At 43.2% G+C, this 21,134-nt stretch overlaps 1 protein-coding gene across 16 annotated transcripts in view; it reads left to right on the forward strand.

The window, feature by feature from the left end:
• Positions 1 to 518: 518 nt before the first annotated feature.
• The window catches only part of STRADA (STE20 related adaptor alpha), a 31,763-nt gene continuing 11,147 nt past the window's right edge, over positions 519 to 21,134 (forward strand). For 2 of the 16 annotated variants that reach the window (XM_047756979.1, XM_047756981.1), the window contains exons 1-2: positions 924 to 1,036; positions 11,118 to 11,197. In XM_047756979.1, coding sequence (XP_047612935.1) covers positions 11,162 to 11,197 — 36 coding nt within the window. In that variant the 5' untranslated portion in view covers positions 924 to 1,036; positions 11,118 to 11,161. Of the gene's footprint in view, positions 602 to 922; positions 1,037 to 1,292; positions 1,318 to 3,677; positions 3,768 to 11,117; positions 11,198 to 13,131; positions 13,196 to 16,323; positions 16,353 to 21,134 lie in introns of those variants that run through there. The other 14 variants (XM_047756982.1, XM_047756984.1, XM_047756972.1 and 11 more) reach the window with 13 other exon arrangements.

Raw genomic sequence — 21,134 nt, forward strand, 5'->3', positions numbered from 1 at the left:
AGTTCCCTAGTGGCTCAGCGGGGTTGAGGATCAAGCCTTGTCACTGCTGTGACTCTGTTTACAGCTGTGGCGCGAGTTCCTTTTCTGCCTCGCGGGAACTTCCGCATGCCCCGGGCACCACCAAAAAAGCAAACAAACCAAAATACCTTGTACAAAGGATCCAGGACAAAAAGATCCAGAGGGGGGAATAAAGATAGTTCTCATTGGTTCAGCTATTTTCCTCCTTTTACAGATAAGGAATCTGTGCCACAGAGAGAGGATGGCTTTCCCCTTTGAAGCCTGTCAATCCGGTGCCCCGGAGGCCAAAGTGAGGGGCCTTTGAGAGTATGAGGCTGTTTTTTCCACTAAAATCCCACCACACGAAAGGAAAGGAACCCAAAAAAAGTACTCAAAGTAGCCAAATCAGCAGCCAGTGTTGCCGTGCCTTACTCTAGCTCCCTTGACTTTTGATTGTTGAAATCATCCCACTTCCTTCCTGCGGCGGGACGGAAGCTCTGGCAGCCCTTTTCGGACCCCGAGCCGACACCGACGACAAGCTAGGTCTCTGGCTTCCACACACGGGAGAAACGGGTCCCTTCTGCTGGAGGCCGAATGCCCTCAGGTATGCGCTGCGCGTAAAAAGGTTAACTCAGAACTGGAGAACCGCTTTCCGCGGGGCGCGGCTGAGGACCCTCCGCACGGCAGCCACGCGGGAATCAGGCAGAACTGCCCCCACTTGCGGCGCGCCGGGGCGGGGCTTCCTCTCCCGCGCTGGTGGGGCGGGGCAACGAGGAGCTTCCTCGCTCCTCCTCGCCCCGCCTAGAGGAGCAGGGACCGGGCTCCCTCGCTCCTTGGAGTGATTGGGCGGCGCCTCCTGTCCAGCTCCGGGGTGGGGCCGGGGCAGGGCGGAGCTCTCTACCAGCCCTCCCCGGGTCCCTCTACTGCGCATGGCACGTTGCGTACCTCCTCCCAGCAACCGACCCGGCGGCAGCGCGGCCGTAAACTAAGGAGGCGGAGCTGAGACTGGGTCGGGACTACTTGCTTACTCCAGGACCAGGTACCGGGCTGGCGGGACCGCCTGGTGCGCTTCAGGGATCAGTCGTTCCTCGCTCTGATGCCAATTCCATCTTCTCGGGGGCACCCTCTTTCAGAGCGGCCATCCCAAGCACCCTCTCGCCCTTCACGGGCCCCTTTTCACCCGAATCCTTCTCGGTTCCCGCAGTGAGGGGCTGCAGCCGGAGAGCAGAATAGGCTTGGGCCAGGCCCAGACACACCCGAATGGAGTTTCCGGGCAGAAGAGGCGAGCGTGCTTTCCCTCCCTTCTCCCCTGATTTTCAGGTGGGAAACCTGCGGCCCAGGTGGCGGTTTGTCTTGATGAAGCTAAGACGCGGCGTATCCTAGTGCTGCACTCTCCCCGCAACCCCCCCCCCCCACCCTGCGGCCCCGGTCCCGCATCCCCATCTCATCCCAGGCTAGATAGGTCAGGTCCTTGTTAGGAAAGAGTATTCCCTGAATCAACCTAAATAGAGCTTCTAATTGTCTTGCTTTTCAAAATGTTTAAGCGCCCACAGTCGATTTGGGGTGTGGGTAGGTAAGTGAGCGCGAGAGAAGGGGAGTGGTGAAATAAAATTGTTCACGTTTTCAGGAAATAGGGAACTTCTCTGCCCAGACTTGTGCCAAGATATCCTAGCATATTCTAACTTGATTTTTACCAAGAGAGGAAAAGCTGTTCGAATTGGTCCTTTTCTTATTGAAATATCTGTTGGAGTAGAACCGTATTCCAGTATGTATTTGTGGCATTAAGACAGTTTTTCATTGACTGACTGGTGTTTTTCTTTGGAGACCCCCCCCTCAAGACTATTTCTCCTTCCTGAGAGTTGAAGAAACTAAATCTTTTCTGATTATCTGCCTCAGGCCAGGAGCCTATTCACCCATAAGTACTGAACTGGTTATATCTGTTCCTCCCCACCCTCGGACTAGGTTTCTTAGAGGTATTGTGGCTCAAATGCATTGTGTATAGTTGTAATCCCAGACATGGAGGACGTTTAGAAAACCAGTGATGAAAATAGGGAAAAGGGAAAAAACTAAATCAAGAAAAGGAATTCTTTCTACACTGTTTGGCATCTGGTCAGCACCATTGTCAAATCAGGTGATGGCTTTTCAGTCATCATATCTTGGCACACACAGACTCGACACTTCTCCCGTGTTATCATTCACAGTTTCTAGAGCACAGGCTTTGGAACAAACCTGTTGAGTTCTCTACCACTTGTCTGTGTAACTTTGGGTATTAACCTGAGTCTTAATATCCTGATCTATAAAACGAGGATGATAATACTTACTGTGAGCTGATCTACGTGAAGCATTTAGCACAGATCCTGGCACATAAGTTCACCTAAAGTGCTTGCTGCTTTTATTATTTTTACAATTGTTAAATTAGCAGAGGGGGGAGTGCCCATGTTAGGTGTTGGGCACAGTAGCCCCTGGGAATGCACGACTGAACAAGAGGTATTCTCTACCTTCACAGAGTCTCTACTCTAGAGGAGGAAGCTGATAAGTAGGCAATTAAGAGTGTGGTGCATATAAGGGTGGAATACAAAAGGCCAAATACCTAACATAGGTTGGCGGCAGCGGCCCTCAGGGAGGACTTCCTGTAGCACAAGACACCTAAGAGGAGTAGTGAGGGGCACATAAAAATTAACCAGGAGTTCCCGCTGTGGCACAGTGGGTTAAAGACACTGCAGTGGCTCAGGTCATTGCGGAGGTGCAGGTTTGATCCCCTCTGGTGCAGTGAGTTAAGGGTTAAGGATACAGCATTTCCTGGGCTCCAAGGAACTTCCATATGCTGTGGATGAAAAAACAAATGGAAAAATAAACCAGATTGGGAGAGTGAAAGTGGTTCACAAGGGGATGCAGGATCTTTAAAATTTTCCCTTGGAGCTCCGTTTCCCACCTGTCTTTCAAGCGCTGTCCTGAGTATGGACCTATGGCAAAACTTGCTCCCCGGCCATCTGCTTTTCTCTCACCACTTTCTTCTTGACTGAATTTCTGTCATTTTATAGCTTTAGCTGCGAACTCCCAAGTCCACATAACCATCTCCAACCCCTCTTTTAAGCGTCGGTCTTAACATTTCTAACGGAAGGCTGTGTCTTTCTCCTTGGGATATTTAATTTTCTTCTCAACTTCAGTATGACTTGAGAACTCAAACTTATCTTTCCCCGAAAGCCACTTCCACCTCGGAGCTTTCTTACTTTGTCTTTGACACACTACTCTTTTCTCAGTTACTTGAGCACAGAAAAACGGTGCCATCAGAGTTGCTGACAGGTAGAGTGGGTTCCTTGATTAGGCAGTGCGTCCCTGGCATGAGTTTTCAAGCAGAGACCAGCTAACCTTATATCCAGGAGTTTTTAAAAGCCATTCCTCCAAAGAGTAGAGGATAAGGCTAGATGGCTTATGGTGTCCTTACTAAATTTCTTTCTTTTTCCTTCTCCCCTATCCACCTGTTTCTTAACATTCCCTCTGCCAGGGGCTCTTAGTACCGCAGTGGTGGTCCAGTGTAATTGTATTCTAACTAGCATTCCTTTCTCTGGGTTATTTTCACCTCCCCTTCTCCTTGCCTTTGTGGGTTAATATTCCTTAGAATGTTCCTTAGAACAAGGCGTCTTAGTTGTTAGTCATTATGGTGGTCCACGTGTCAACAGCATTACAAGCGTTATGGGAGCTTGTTAGAACAACGAGGCTCCAACTCCAGAACTTCGGAATCAAAACCTGCGTTTTAACAAGAGCCTCAGGTGATTTGCATGCACTGTCAAGTTTAAGAGACACTACCTTAGACCTCGGTTTTGTGTCGCCTTTCTGTTCAAAACCTGCACTGATTTCCTACTGCCTGCTGCATAAAACCCCTCCTCTAGCATAACACTTAAGGCCTATTAATCCTTCTCCTGTATGTGGAGTTGTGTTTCTGTCACTGCCCGCACAGTAACTGGAGAGTATATGCAAAGTGATGGCGTACTGCTCAGCACATCTGGTCACTCCTTCAGTGTCACCGAGTGCCTGCAGTGTGCCAGGCACTGTTCTAGAAACCAAGAGACACACCTGTGGACAGTTGAGCGCTAATGAGTAGCTAATGCTATTTCATGCTTGTAATTCCCGTTTTCTTTAAGTCCTATTTGATATTCAAGCCCCGCCCCTTCAGTGAAAGCATCCAGATCCACCACATCTCACTGCTCTCTTCCCCTTTGCCGAACTGGAGCAGGAGTTGCCTGCTTCTGCATGTGCATTCCCCAGACCTGCTGAGTTAAAATTTTTGGAGGAGGGAGTACACAAATCAATTTGAAATACATCCTTGTTTGGGAACCAATAGCTCAGATCATTATCAAAGCTGTTGAAGTGGCAGCCTCGAACCAGTTCTTGGGTCTCTCCAAATGGGCACTTATATTCATTTATACAGTGGTTTGAAACTGACTTCATTTTCTATTTCCAGTATTTTTTTCCAGAGCCATAGGTAATTCCTCTTGAGGGTAAAAATCATCTCTTTATCTACATTAATATCCTCTTTTCTTTTTGTTGTAGACTGCACGTGGATATAGATCTGTTTCCTCTTATATTTCTTTGGCACAGTGCTTTGTGTTTAATGTTACTAGACAGTGTGCATTCTCATAGGCTTTCTTTTTTTTTTTTTGGCTTTTTGCCTTTTCTAGGGCCACTTCCCATGGCATATGGAGGTTCTCAGGCTAGGGGTCAAATCAGAGCTGTAGCCGCCGGCCTACGCCAGAGCCGTAGCAACTCAGGATCCGAGCCTCGTCTGCCACCTACACCACAGCTCACAGCAACGCTGGATCCTTAACCCACTGAGTGAGGCCAGGGATCGAACCCTCATCTTCATGGATTCTAGTCGGATTCATTAACCACTGGGCCTCGATGGGAACTCCTAGTCTTTTTTTTCAAATTCAATGTGTTTTTACTACTTCATGGCAGGATAAATGGTTTTCAACATGGGGCTTCTATAAGAAGATCAGGGTTGGGGTGACAATAATTGCAATTTGATAAAAATCTATAGATGATTTTGAAAGGCCTCCTCATTCCCCTGGATTGAAAACCATTGCTTTTTTTTCTCTGAAGCAGTTCTGAGAATTTCTAGAATTCTGTGTACCAGACTAAGTCCCCACCCCCATTACTATATCAGTAGCCTCACAACTCCAACCCACTTCAAAAAAGAATAGAAATTTGGAATTTGGCAGGCTTTTTTCTAGATTCTTCTGAAGCATGTCTGATTATTTATTTTAGTCATTTTACTTTTTTTTTTGGTCTTTTTAGGGCTGTACCCACAGCATATGGAAGTTCCCAGGCTAGGGGATGAATTGGAGCTGTAACTGCTGGCCTACACCACAGCCACAGCAATGCCAGATCCTTAACCCACTGAGCGAGGCCAGGGATCGAACTCTTGTCCTCATGGGTACTAGTCAGGTTCGTTACTGCTGAGCCACGGTGGGAGCTCCAGGACATTTTACTTTTTAGATCAACTTTATTGAGATATAATTTACTTATAACAAAATGCATCTATATTAAGTAGATAGTTTGTTGAGTTTTGACAGTTACACTTACATAACCACCACACAATAAAAATATATAGAACTTTTCCATCACCCCGAAAAGGTCTTCGGTATCTCTTTGAAGTTGGTTCCTCTTCTCACTGTTAGTCCCAGGCAACCAAGATCTGCCTTCTGTCATATTTTTACTTTTTCTAAAATTTCATGTAAATGAGAACAATATATAGATTTGTGTCTGACTTCTTTCAGCATGATATTGTTGCACATATCAGTAGTTTATTCCTTTTTATTGCTGAGTAGTAGTACATTGGTGTATATGCCACATTTTTCAAATCCATTAAGCAGTTGGTAGACATTTGGATTGTTTCCCGTTTGGGCCTGTGTGAATAATGCTTTCATGGACATTCGTGTACAAGTCTATGAGAATATATGTTTTCATTTCTCTTGAGTAGATTTACCTAAGAGCAGAATCACTGGGTCATAAGAAGCTGCTAAACTATTTTCCAAAGTGGCCATACTTGTTTTCATTCCCACTAGCAAGGATATCCAGTTGGTCAATATCCTTGTCAACACTTGGTATTGTCAGTCTTTATTTTTAGCCATTTTGATGGGTGTTTAGTATCTCATCCTGGCTTTATGTACATCTCCCTGATGATAAGTGACATTAAACAGCATTTCACGTGCTTAGTGGCCACTCATATATCTTCTGTGTAGATCTGTTGCCTACCCCTTGAACTGAGTTGTCTGATTATTGAGTATAGAAATTCTTTATTTTTTATTTTTATTTTTTGTCTTTTTGCCTTTTCTGGGGCCACTCCCATGGCATATGGAGGTTCCCAGGCTAGGGGTCGAATCTGAGTGGTAGCCACCGGCCTACACCAGAGCCACAGCCATGCGGAATCCGAGCCTCATCTGCAACCTACACCACAGCTCACAGCAATGCCAGATCCTTAATCCACTGATTGAGGCCAGGGATCGAACCCGCAACCTCATGGTTCCTAGTCGGATTCGTTAACTACAGTGCCACAACGGGAACTCCTAGAAATTCTTATATATTCTGTAAAGTCCTTTGTAAACACACACACACACACACACACACACACACACAGTGTTTTCTCCCAATCTTTATTTCTGTGTCTTTCAAAGGTAAAAAGTTTTAATTTTGATAAAGATCAATGCTCCATATTTTTCTTTTATATTTCGTGCTCTTGATGTTTTTTTGAATCTTTACCTACCCCAAGATCATGAAGCCTTTCTCCTCTGTTTTCTTTAGTAAGTTTTAACTTTTTCTTTAGTTCTGTGATTCATTTCAAGTTAATTTTTGTGTACAGTTTAAGGGTCATTTTTTCTAAATAGATATCAAGTTGTAGCCAGACTGTTTTTTCCCCATGAAATTACTTTGGCCATTCTCTTGAAAATTAATTGACCATGTATGCATGGGTTTATTTCTGGATTCTTTATTCTATTCTGTTGATCCATTTGTTTACCCTTAGACCAAAATATACTGTCTTGATTACGGCAGCATAAAGTAAGGCTGGAAATCAGATAATGTAAGTCTTCTTACTTTGTTCTTTTTCAAAATTATTTTGGCTACTTTAGGTCCCTTGGATTTCCGTGCAAATTTTAGAATCAGCTTTATCTATTTCTTTTTAAAAGTTTGCTGGAATTTTGATTAGGATTATACTGAATCTATAGATCAGTTTGGAGAATTGACAGCTTAACAGTATTGAGTCTCCCAGTTTGTGTACATAGCATATCTCTTATTTATTTATTTATTCTTGTCTTTTTGCCTTTCTTGGAATGCTCCCGCAGCATAAGGAGGTTCCCAGGCTAGGGGTTGAATCGGAGCTGTAGCCGCCAGCCTACATTAGAGCCAGAGCAACGTGGGATCCGAGCCGTATCTGTGACCTACACCACAGCTCACAGCAATGCCAGATCTTTAACCCACTGAGCAAGGGCAGGGATCAAACCCACAACCTCAGGGTTCCTAGTCAAATTCGTTAACCACTGTGTCACGACAGGAACTCTGCATATCTCTTATTTAGATCATCTTTAATTCCTCTTGCCAATGTTTTATAATTTTAAACATACAGGTCTTAGCCATCATTTATTGAAATTATTTTTTTGTTTTGTTGGTAATATTAATGGTATTGTTTTTTTAATTTCATTTTCTAATTAATCATTGCTAGTATAGAGAAATATAATTGAGGGTTTTTTTGTGTTTTTGTTGTTGTTGTTGTTGTTGTTGTCTTTTTAGGGCCACACCTGTGGCACTTGGAGAGTCCCAGGCTAGGGATCAAATCGGAGCCGCAGCTGCCGTCCTACACCACAGCCACAGCAATGCGGGATCCAAGCTGCCTTCTGCAGCCTGCCCCACAGCTCACAGCAATGCCAGATCCCTAACGCACTGCATGAGGCCAGAGATTGAACCTGCATCCTCATGGATCCTAGTCAGATTCATTTCCCCTGAGCCACAACAGGAACTCTTATATTGGGTTTTATAATTGACCTTCTTTCTAAGTTCATTTTCTTAACTGTAATGATTTTTTTTTATAGAATACTTAGAATTTTCTTTTCTTTTTTTTTTTTTGTCTTTTTTGCCATTTCTTGGGCTGCTCCCGTGGCATATGGAGGTTCCCAGGCTAGGGGTTGAATCGGAGCTGTAGCCACCGGCCTACACCAGAGCCACAGCAATGCAGGATCCGAGCCTCGTCTGCAATCTACACCACTGCTCACGGCAACGCTGGATCCTTAACCCACTGAGTGAGGCCAGGGATCGAACCCACAACCTCATGGTTCCTAGTCGGATTCGTTAACCACTGAGCCACAACGGGAACGCCAAGAATATTTAGAATTTCCTATGTATAAAAATATGTTGTCTGTGAATAAAGAGGTTTTTTCTTTTTTTTTTGGCTGCTCCCATGGTGTATGGAAGTTCTGGGCCAGGGATCAAACCTTTGCCACAGCAGAGTGACTCAAGCTGCTGCAGTGACAATGCTGGATCTTTAACCTGCTGAACCACACGGAAACTCCTAAATAAAGAATTTTATACCTTCTTTTCCAATCTGTATGCCTTTTATTTCTTCTTGCCTTTTTGCATTGGCCAAGACAACTAGTGCAATAGACATTCTTGCTTTGCTTCTGTTCTTAGAGGAAACTCATTCATTCTTTTTACTGTTGAGTTGTTAGATATATTTTTTTTTTCTTTTTTAGGGCCACACCTGTGGCATATGGAAGTTCCATAGGGGATGAATTGGAGCTGCAGCTGCTGGCCTACACCACAGCCACAGCCACACCAAGTCCAAGCCGTGTTGCGACCTACACCACAGCTCATGGCAACGCTGGATCCTTAACCCACTAAGTGAGGGCAGGGATGGAACCTGCATCCTCATGGATCCCTGTCGGGTTTATTACTGCTGAGCCACAACAGGAACTCCTGACTGAGAGTTTTTTAAAACTGATGAATTGGTGTTGAATTTTGTTAGATGCTTTTTCTCCATCTATGAAATGATTGTGTTTTTTCTTGTTTACTCAGTTAAAAAGGTGAAATTACATTGATTTATTTTTTAAATTCCTTAAAATTGATTGTTCTTCATTTGTAATCAACTTCAAAAGAAGACAGTTTTGTATACATTGATTTTTTTCATGTTAAACCAATCTTTTATTCTTGAGGTAAACCCCCCTTGGTCATGATGTATTATATTATGCTTTTAACCATTCTAGATATAAATTCTTAACCATAAGTAGCAAACATAAAATAAGATCAGAATGATATGAAAAGAAGGACATTCAAGAAATGGAAAATTTTAAACTTAGTAGAATATTGGAAAGTAACGTTTGAAGAAGTTTCTGGAAATTAGCTGTGAATTAAGTATAAAATTAGGGGATGTCCGAAGCTGTGAAGCTAGGAGATCCCGGGCTGGAGGATGTCGGATCTCATTGTTGTCCCAGCCCTTCGGCCCTCCCCCGAAGCCCCGAAATAAAATAGATTGATCCCCCACCCCCCAAAACAAATTAGGGGATAGTCCTAGAAAGACACCTTTTTTTTTTTCTTTGTAGGGCCTCACTTGCAGCATATGGAAGTTCCCAGGCTAGGGGTCCAAATGGAGCTGCAGCTGCCAGCCTACACCACCGCCACAGCCATACCGGATCTGAGCCACATCTGCAACCTACACCACAGCTCCCATCAGCACTGAGCAAGGCCAGAGGTGGAGCCCACATCCTCACGGTTACCAATCAGGTTCCTAACCCACTGAGCCATAACAGGAACTCCCTAGAAGTACACCTTTAACTATTAGAATTTCTGTTCCTATTTCTTGTCAAAGAAATAATATTCCCCAGAACTGGAGGATCCAAATCTATACTCTAATAAGGCTAAGTACCACTGGCCTCAAAAGCATCTAGTGCAGACTGCAGCAGGGAGATGGAGGCCTTGGGAAGGGAAAGGGCATCTCCAGGGAAAGATTGGAATGTATGAGTTTGAGTGTATGGAACATGTCGATAAGGCTAATAGCGGAAATGTTGAAGTATTTGGAAGATGTCAATAGTTACATGGACAGACAAGCAGGTAATAAAAAGGAGGCAGTTATTAACTCCAGGGCAAAAAAAAAAGTCTAAGAAAGAAGGCATGGTCAGGAGGTCCCACTGTGGCATCTCTGGAGTGCTGGGATGCAGGTTCAATCCCAGGCCCAGCACAGTGGGTTAAGGATCCAGCGTTACTACAGCTGTGGTGTAGGTCACAAATTGTGGCTTGGATCTGACCTCTAGCCTGTGAATTCTGTATATGCTGTGGGGTGGCCAAAAAAGAAAATGAACAAGAAGATACGGTCATTTCTCTCTGCCCCACCTAAGGACCGTGTTTGCAAGTGTGGACTATTGTTGTAATTACAATGCTATTATTGTAATCAAAAATCACATCAGAACTGTGTTGGGGAGTTCCCGTCGTGGCGCAGTGGTTAACGAATCCGACCAGGAACCATGAGGTTGCGGGTTCGATCCCTGGCTCGCTCCGTGGGTTAAGGATCCATTGTTGCCATGAACTGTGGTGTAGGTCGCAGACGCAGCTTGGATCCCGAGTTGCTGTGGCTCTGGCGTAGGCCGGCGGCTACAGCTCCGATTCGACCCCTAGCCTGGGAGCCTCCATATGCCACGGGAGCCGCCCAAGAAATAGCAAAAAGACAAAAAAAAAAAAAAAAGAACTGCGTCGGGAGCATGAGGGCAGGAAAGTAAGCAGGAAGGTGACATAGGAGAGCCTCATCTTCACCTACCATGGTAGGAAGTTAGTGTGTAAATGTCTAAAATGGGTAAGTCATAGAGTTCCTGTCATGGCTCCACGGTAATGAACCCGACTAATATCCATGAGGACGAAGGTTGGATCCCTGGCCTCTCTCAGTGGGTTAAGGATCTGGCGTTGCCACGAGCTGCAACATAGGCTGCAGATGTGGCTCAGGTCTCGTGTGGCTGTGGCTGTGGCATAGGCTGGCAGGTGCAGCTCCAATTCGACCCCTACCTGGAAACTTGCATGTGCCGCAACTGTGGCCTTAAAAAAAAAAGGGGGGAGATTTGACTAACTCGTATCTATTTTCCTTTTAGGTTTAAATTTTTGAAATTGAAGTAGGTCCTCACATTAGGAACTCATGTCTTTTCTTGTAAGTAAACCAGAGCGAATTAGGGTGAGTGTTTCTCTTTTTCTGCCTTTACTATTTTTATTTTCTGAAAAGTGGTGTGTTTTGGCAGATATTGCAGGTGGTTTTCTTATATGATGTGCAGAATCATATGGAAGTGGGAGATGCAGAAAGTAAAGCAGGTGTTACCGCCTCCCCTCTTGAGAAAAGAGCTTGCAGGCAGGCTGACCCCAGATGTAGAATATACCCACCAGCTTGTCTGATAAAGAAGAAACGAGGTTGCTTATTTTATGATTAACTGTCACACAACATTAAATGAGCTGCTGGCCCTTTTCAGTGTAGGTCTGTACCCGCTAATGGTTTGCCATTTCCTGTGTATTTTCAGTGAGATTGTGTGTTTTAAAAATCAGCATCAAATTGTAATCATTGGAACACTTTTTTCTAAGTATAATTATAGGTTTTAACTGATGACTTTTTGAACATGGAAAATTTTATTACACCTGGGAACTCTACTAGCTGAAGCAACCTCAAGAACAAACACTGGGTTTAGCTTCTTTACAAGGTTCCATGATTTCACGAAGGACTGTCTTATTTTATTTATTATCTAGTTCTTCATTTCTAAATGCATTAGTAATTATTTTAAAATTCTATTAACAGTATATATGCACTATGAGATATGAATATACCACTTTCAGTGTTAAGGTATAAATTATATTTTCTGGTACATATGCATATGAACTTTTTGTGTCGAGTTTTTAAACATAGGGTGTTATTTCTCTTTAATTTGGAAAAAAAATGATATAGACAAGGATGGAGAATGATTTTATAGTTTTAATTCATAGTCCATACTATGCAACTTATTTCTGAATGTTACTTTTTTTTTTTTTGTCTTTTTAGGGCTGCACCTGCGGCATATGGAGGTTCCCAGGCTAGGGGTCTAATTGGAGCTGTAGCTGCTGGTCTACATCAGAGCCACAGCAACGTGGGATCTGAGCCTCATCTGCGACCTACACCACAGCTCGAGGCAACACCGGATCCTTAACCCACTGAGCAAGGCCAGGGATCAAACCTGCAACCTCATGGTTCCTAGTCAGATTCGTTTCCGATGTGTCACGACGGGAACCTCCTGAATGTTATTTAATTTTCCTTTTTCTTATGTTTACTTCACTGAGTAAATGTCACTATGAATGAAGAGAAAAAAAAACCAGAATCCCTTCTTGGCCTGACTTCTACCCAGTGGAAAGAGTACCCCTAAGCCAAACTTTAATACCAGCTCTTAAGTGAAATACAATCTTGATTCCATTGCTTTTACACGTGAGCTTCTTTTCTGTTTCAACATAGCCTGATTCAGGTGAAACCAGACTACGACTGATCAGTATGCTGGAAATCCAATCCTTGTTTGAAATAGGCCAGTAAAGTGGACCATAGATTAGTCATGGCTAGTTTGGTCCTTGTAAATTTGGTAGAAAGAGTAAATGTTGGTGATGTCTTTAGAAATCCCAGTGGATGAAAGAATATGCAGCTTGCTGTTTCCTTTTACAAACCAGCAGAGGCTTGTGCAAAAACGGTTTCATCTCTGTTTTCTGTGTTGTGAATTCCACTGATATTTTTCAAAGTGGCATTAATAGCCCCACGCAGTATAACAGACAGCCATGGAATGAACAGGATGGAGCCGAAGGCAGTTTTGTAGATGGGAAAGACAAAAATACTCTTCATCGTTAGGATCGGTACTACTTGTTTTTCATATGTCAGATTTAAGACTTGTTCATCAAATTAGGCAAAGAAGAATAGAAAAGGAATTAATCTGTTGTTTTCAATGGATTTAAACCCAAGGTTCTTTTCAGAACTTTTCCATAGACATGGAGCTTAACTGTACTGCATGATTCTGTTTTTGTAGTTGTGTTTTTGCTTGTCTATCTAATGGCTGATAGCTAATTTTTTTGTGGCCTGGGAGAAATACTAATTCTCTTTGGGGTTTTCCTCTTTAGCGGTGGGTCTCGGAAAAGTTCATTGTTGAGGGCTTAAGAGATTTGGAACTATTTGGAGGTAAGTATGGTATGGCATTTAGCCGTCACTTCAGGGTAAATATTGCTACCCTTTTCTTGATTGAATGAATTTGTAGGAATTAGCAACTCAAGGGCAAGTTATATTTATTTGGCTTCAGTTGTTATATTTATTTGGCTCCTATCTGAATCCATGTTTTCCCCAGAATTTGAGGAGTAATCTGGGAGTTGTTCTTGGCCTGTTTTGATTATTAGAAAGCCAGTATTTACTTTAAAAGCGCACTTGTTTCTTCTAAGTAATTATCTAGTTGAAATACATTTTTTTTGTCTTTTGTCTTTGTTGTTGTTGTTGTTGTTGTTGTTGCTATTTCTTGGGCCGCTCCCGTGGCATATGGAGGTTCCCAGGCTAGGGGTTGAATCGGAGCTGTAGCCACCGGCCTACGCCAGAGCCACAGCAACACGGGATCTGAGCCGCGTCTGCAACCTACACCACAGCTCACGGCAACGCCGGATCCTTAACCCACTGAGCAAGGGCAGGGACCGAACCCGCAACCTCATGGTTCCTAGTCGAATTCGTTAACCACTGCGCCACGACAGGAACTCCGAAATACATATTTTTTTAAAGAAAAAAACTAGGTGTTTAAAAGTCCCTAGCCTTGGAGTTCCTGTCGTGTTTCAGTGGTTGACAAATCCGACGAGGAACCATGAGGTTGCAAGTTCGATCCCTGGCCTTGCTCAATGGGTTAAGGATCTGGCATTGCTGTGGCTGTGGTGTAAGCCGGGGGCAAGAAATCCAATTAGACCCCTAGCCTGGGAACCTCCATATGCCGTGGGTGCAGCCCTAGAAAAGACAAAAAAAAAAAAAAAAGTCTCTAGCCTTGAAGACTTAAAAAATAAAATTATAGTCAGGACAAAGGTAGCAGTGATATAAAATTTATGGTTTTACTGATCAATCTAGCTGACAATTTATGGTAGAAATTATGAGACCTAACTAAGGAAAAAAAATCTGTCAGGACAAAAATACTAACTTCCTATTTGTAAAATCTAAATGTTGATTCAGAAGTAAAGTAGGTTTGCAGTTTTGAGGTTTAACAGACCCAGGGACTCCCCTTTGGCTATTTTCTTTTGGGGTTTTTTTTGTTTTGATTTTTTTCTTCTTGTTGTTGTTTTGCTTTTTAGGGCCACACCCGTGGCATATGGAGGTTCCCAGGCTAGGTGTCCAATCAGAGCTACAGCTGCCGGCCTACAGCACAGCCACAGCAATACTGGATCTGAGCCACGTCTTCGACCTACACCACAGCTCACGGCAACGCCAGATCCCGGACCCAGTGAATGAGGCCAGGGATCAAACCCGCATCCTCATGGCTGCTGGTAGGATTTGTTTCAGCTGAGCCACAACAGGAACTACCCCCTTTGGCCGTTTTCAAATTGAGCTTTTTGGTAACTGTGATCTTAATTTAAAGCAAAGAAAATTCTTTTTCTATAAAATTAATAGTAGTAAAGCCCCATTCTTTATGTCCAAACATCAAAAAACTCTCTTCCACTCCTGTAGCTAAAGAAGTGGGTTATCAGATTGAGTAGATTGGTTAACTGATCCAAAATACCCCGAGAGACTTGAGTAACTAAAAACCTAAACTTATTAGTTACTGGGTGGTACCTATTAATTTATTTTCTCTAATGCCACCCAAAGAACTTCTGGAGTTAAATTATTCATGAACACTGTCAAAGGATTGTATAAAAGACAAATGAGATTTTCGAAAAATAAGTTAGTTTTGTTTCCGTTATAAAGAATAAAAATAATCTGCACAGTAAAGGAAAGGTCAGTGGAACAAAAATGCTATATTCTGGTCCTATTCTCATTTTCTTCCCATCATTAATGGCAATATAGTGATTTAGAAGTAAGCATTGGCATTGATGGAAATTGTCCTGGAAGTCCAGTTTACAATTAATTAGTTAAAAATATTCTGGCTATGTGGATTAGGTTCGTGGATTCTGGTTTGGGCATCTTGAGTGTAGAATCTCTGGCTGTCTTTTGATAATTCCCTGGTGTCTGATCTGAGGAGGATGAAAAGATTTTTCTGTATATTGTTTACAGCTCAATAAAGTGTCTCTTATCAAGTTTATAGAGCTTGGAATTTGCCTCCTGCTCCGGAGGGCTGGGTTTGATGTCCAATTCAATCTGTTCATCTGGCTTCTTACCTTTGACAGAATGTCTTAAGCAACTGCTCCTGCCATTTGTGTACCAGAAAACTGTTGTCCAAGGCACACACACAAAGATCTTACTTTGATAAACTGAGGTTAATTTACTCTGCAGCCAATATCTAGTGATATAATTTAAGCTATTTGGAAATGTGTAATCATTCCAATACTTTACAGATAAAAATTTTTTTCATCACTGTTATAGAATGAAGAAAATCAAAAGCACTGATACAGAACTTGTCTTATTTGGGAGCAGAAAGTTGTTTTTGGTTTCTTCGCTTTGTTTTCACCAGGAGTAGCAGAGCGCCAAAAAGCTCTTGCATTGTTTTCATTCAGAATAGAATGTATCTGACTGGAGAATCAAATTGGGTAATGGGAGCTCCCGGTTGCCCTAGTGGTTAAGAACTAAGCATTGTCACCACTGTGTCATACTGTGGGACTGGCCAAAAAAAGAAAAAGAAAGGTACAAATTGGGTAATGGTTCCACAGTCGCATATTGCTGTATTAAAATTTTTTGCCTTTTTTGGGGTAAACCTGTTTTCTAGTACCTGCAGTCCCTGGGAAATAGCCAACCCTGTCTATAATTTCATAATGGATGTTTTGCTCACGATATATATAAGACTCTGAAACCAGCCTTTTGAAAATAACACTGTGTGCTGATGGAAAATAGCTGTGGGACCAGAACCAGAGGAGTTGGGTTGGACTCAGTAAAGAACATCCGTACACTAAGAGCCTGGCCGAGTTTTGAAGAGCCACAGATTCATGTTTAAAATCCCATCTATCTGCAGCGAGGTTACCGTGGATCTTTGTGTGTGTGTGTTTATATGTAGCACTGCAGGCATTTTTTGCTATAATGACTCTACAGCGGTTTCTATTAATCCATGTAGTCCTAAGTGTAATAATTGCTGTTCTGAATGTTACTGTGTCTTCTGCCAAAAACCAAAATGCCAACAATCAATTTCTCTACTCCAGAGCAGCCTCCGGGTGACACTCGGAGAAAAGTAAGTCATTTTCTAGGCTCTAGCACGGGGGCTTCTGCATGGAGACAACTTGTGGAACTTTGTGTGTTTTTTGGGTTGGCTCATCATTTTATGTTTCCGCTCACCTGTCATTGAGTTTTATTTGTGGTGTAATTCTACGTGGGGAACTCAGGTTTCACCCAGGATTTCTGGGGTATAACTTTGAGAGCTGAAAAGGTCTCAGGCACTTTTTTCTCTCCTCCCCTTCTTAGCCCTGCTAATCACCTACCACCCCCTCCAACAAAGAGAAAGTTTTGACAGTCTAACATGTGGTTATCTTGTGGCCCCGTGGCCACTAAAATCAAATTAAGGCCTCAATTTTCTACCCTTAGTAGTAGATTTCAGTCCACAGAGATAATATACATCCCTGTCTCGATTATTAGGCAGGACCTCAAAGCTGCTTTCACAACAAAACTCCAGATTTTAAGGTGCAAAACAGGCAATGTATTATTTTACTGGCAGGAGTTTCAAGACTCTTGCCCTGCTTCTTACTCTTCTGGTTGATTTTACCGATGGACATAACCACAGGGAACCAAGCTGGGTTTGATACTGTGAACCAGTGTCTTATAAAGAGAGGGTGAGAGCCCTTTTCTGCACAGACATGTTCTCTTTCCAGATGGCAGATCTTGGTGCCCTTTGCAGGCAACCCCACGGTGAGTGGGGGACAGTACTGCTGACCAGGAATTTGATTTCTCTTTGAATCAATCTTGGCTGGGCTTGGCTGAGCACCTTTCTGTCAGCTCCAGATATTTTTCCACTCAGGACACCAAAAACATGCCCTATAGGATCAGTTAGGTATTTTTCCAGAGTACAGTGCCAATTATACACAGTTAGTGTATTTTCACAGCTGCCAGTGTTATACCAGAAGTTATCCTGTGTGAAACCTGAATGTTTTTATTTGTTGGGCATTTCATAAATATTTGTGCTTTATTGTGTTTTGTTTTAAACTCTTTAAACAAAGTTATCATTTTATGGTCATTTCTGGATACCGGTAGCTCATGTATTTTTCAAATGCTTCAAAATGAAGCAGAATGCTTTTCATGGTGGGAAACTAAGAAAGATTTTGACAGAATTCGTTTCTTTCTCGAGGTGATTTGAGATTATACCTCACACAACTAAAACTATGCCATGCTCTGTTTAAAGAGAATGCGCTAAAGAGCTCATCCTTTTCATCTCAATTTTGACCTTTTCTAAATCTGAAACAGTGTAATGGACTAAACCGCCTTTCTTGTGGTAAAATCAGACCAAACCTCTTCCTTTCAAAATATTGCCTTTGTTTGTTTATTCATTTTCCTAAATAAAGTCTGTCTCTCTTGGAGTTGGGACTGTAGAACACCCACAAAGTCAAAAGCCTCCATTTTAGGATTATTTCCAGGGAGCTGGGGACAGAACGGTAGAGGAGCCACAGCAACCACCAGACTAGTTCATCTGATGCAATTCCAGATTGCCCAATGGACCCCAATCCCAATTACCTAAAGAACTTCATTTTCTAAAACTAATGCTTTTAAGCAGTTTTCTCTAGTCAACAAAGAGAGTAGAGATATTTGTCAAGTTATGAACTAATCGTATCAGTAGCTTAAAGACTCACTCCTACCTAGGCTCAACAAAAGTGTGTCTTTAGTGTATAGCTTTGTAGACAATGTGTCTTTTTTTTTTTTTTTTAAGTATCTTATCTATAGTTTTTCCAAAGGGAGTGTTTTAAAGTGCATATACTTTTTTTTTTTTTTTTTAAATCTCAGGACTTGGCTGTCCTTCATAGTCCTTCTGTTCTTTTAAATTAGAGAAACGTTAAGGCGTTTGCCCAGAGAGCAGAGGAGAGACCTTCAAATACAGAGTCCAGATTTGTTCTGATTGGGACCATATTGTTACCTGCTTAAAAAAAAAAAACAAAAACAAAAAACGCAGTACTTTCTCACAGGCAGGTGTCAGATTCTGGTCTGAAACAGGGGAGCTACTGAGTGTGTTTTAGGAGGGCTGGTGCAGGCAGTGCAGGGCTGTATGTCGAACTGTCTCCAGTGGAGCTGGCTGGTACGTTCGTTCCCCTCCTCAGCCCATGGGCATGACAAGGTCATGAGCAGAAAACCTCCTCCGTGCAAACATGGCTTAAATTATTCTTTTATAAGCATGTGCCAGCATTGTGGTCGGGGTTGGGCAATATGTCTGTGAAAAAGACAGACCAGGTCCCACTTTCAAGGTGCTTGCATTTGAGTAGAGGAGACAGGCAAGAGACAAAATAAATTATGGTGATCACAGTGAAGAGAGTAAAGCGAGATGGTGCAATAAAGTGACCGGGGGCTACTTTACTCTGGCTGGACAGAGTCTTCAGTGAATAGATGACATTTAAGTTGAGACCGCAGTGACAAGGAGGGGGCAGCGATAAAGAAACCGGCAGGGGCAGGGAAGGAGCAGGGCAGGAGGGTCTCCAGCGAAGGGATGGCTGGTGTGAGGTTGCTAGACCTGGAGCGCACTAGTCTGGGTGGGTCAAGTGCAGGGAGTCAGGGCAGCCTGACGTGGGGTGAAGTCGTAAAAGTCGGCAGTGGCCGAATCCTGTGGCTCTTCACAGAGAAGGGGTGAACCCAGAGAAGGCGGCTGGTCTGAAAGCAGGCCCCTGGGTTTCACGCTAACCGGTGATGCTGATTTTATTGAGGAGTCGATTGATGCTTGAGGAAGCAGCATCTGCCGAGCAAGAGGAGGTGCAGCAGGTCAGAGGTATAAGGTTAAGATGAGGTCAAGGTTAATTCAGCATGCAACTTAAATTCTCAACAGATGGGACGTCGCCAGTTCAGAGCTCCCGGTTTTGGCTTTTTGCTCAAATCCCCACCCCATTTTGTCCCTTGGTTGTCTGGCTCTCATCTATGTGAGGCACCTGGCATGTAGTAACCAGTATCTTCAGATTGTTCCGAAGACAGGATGTTTCAAGAAGCAACAGTGGCTTTTAAATGATCCTAGAATTTGTTTTCAGAGCATTTGAAAACACAGGTACATGTAACAACCAAAATCAAATGGACTGAACTGTTGATCAAGCTGCATTTAGGCTTCTCCGTTTCCTCTCTTCCATCTTCTTTGTTGGACAGGAGAGTGACCAAAAAGTAGACAGCAAAAGAGGCAAGAGAAGCAGGGAATCCCTCTTTACTGAATACCCCTGATACACCAAGTAGCGCTAAATAAGCTCGTTGCTTATTTAATCTCGCTTCATTGTCACAACAACCCTATGAAATGGGAATTATTCCACTGATGAGCTAAGCTCCAGGGGTTAGAAGGACTTGCCCAGGGTCGCAGAGCAAGTGATTGGGTTCACATTCTGCCTCTTCCCGGCCCCCAAGCCTAGAGTCTTTACATTAGACTGTATGTTTTACTAAAACAGGCTTTCCCAAATTATCTTCCCCCAAATTTAACAGATGTTAGGTAAAGGAAACTTCTCTGGACAGGTATCTTTGGGAAACATTAGGTTAAACAAAGTACACCTTTGTCAAACTGCAGAACTTCTCAAAGCCTTGAATATGCAGGTACCCTTGCGATTGTCCTTGAGAGGGAGTGTGCTGCATTTTGTAATTTAATTGGACATGTAAATTTTTTCATGCATTAACTGCCAGGATCAATGTTCCACGGGGTCTAGTTTGGGGAAATCCTGCGTTAAAGCAACTAGGCAGAAAAATGGACAAGAGACAGAGGCATTTTCACTTTGGAGAAAACCCACACGGCCAATAAATATATGAAAGAATGCTCAACTTCATTAGCACTCGGAAATGTAAGTCAAACCCACAGGGAGGCTGGCAAAAATTAAGTCTGACTATTCCAAGTGTTGAGTAAAAATGGATCAGTGAGAACATACATATATTGCTGGTGGGAGTGTAAATTGGTGTAACCATTTTGGAAAATAATTTGGCATCATATCCTGGAGTGTTCACACACTCTGTGACCTCCAGTTCCACTCCTAGGCATAAACTTTAGCATGACTCTCGCATCCATGCATCAGGAGACACGTTCAAGCGTGTTTTTTGTAGCCCAGTTCATAATATAGAATGAAATGTAATCCCCAAAGCATTGGAAGGATAAATCAAGACGCGTTTGCAAGATGAATATTATACAGCATGGGTGTACAGCCTGGCTAAACGTAGCAATATGAGTGAATCTTCAAAATACAAAGTTGGTTAATTTAGAACTGCAGTTTCCTAACAGGGCTCAGTTTTGCTTGACTGGTTCCTCTTAACTGTCAGTGTAAGTGGTGCCGGAAGCAGAGCCGCGTCTGGTTTCTTTCCCTATTGGCAGCACCAACGGTTGTGAAACCAGATGTGTTTGAAACCTCAGGGACCCCCTAGGAGGTGATTCCGCCATGTCAGAACATTCTCCATTCATGCTGAGCTAAGAGCCTCTCATGTGTTCAAAGACCTTTTCCTGACCAGAGGGCAGGTTTATGAATGCAGCCATGAAACAGAAGCCGGCCTAGGGCTCTCCATTGTAGTTAGACACATCTGAAGAAAGAGGATCCGAAAGAAAGAAGAATACGCATAGTCCCTAAATCATGCAAGTAAATTTAGGTTTGGAAGAAGAAAACAGAGCCCATGGACTCTGAAGAAAGAGCTGTTGGCCTGCCATGTATTTTGCTGGGCGCTTGCCATCAGGACCTCAGATGTGACCACCGCATGCTCAACGGCCAGGGCCCAGCTTCATCTGTGGCCGGAGCACACAGCAGCGAGGGAGCGGGTCACTTCTGCCGCCTTGGATGATGACTGAGCCCTGACAGCTCTGTTCCTTGCCTCCAGC

The sequence above is a fragment of the Phacochoerus africanus genome, chromosome 14 (genome assembly GCF_016906955.1).
Source record: "Phacochoerus africanus isolate WHEZ1 chromosome 14, ROS_Pafr_v1, whole genome shotgun sequence".
Classification (NCBI taxonomy): domain Eukaryota; kingdom Metazoa; phylum Chordata; class Mammalia; order Artiodactyla; family Suidae; genus Phacochoerus; species Phacochoerus africanus.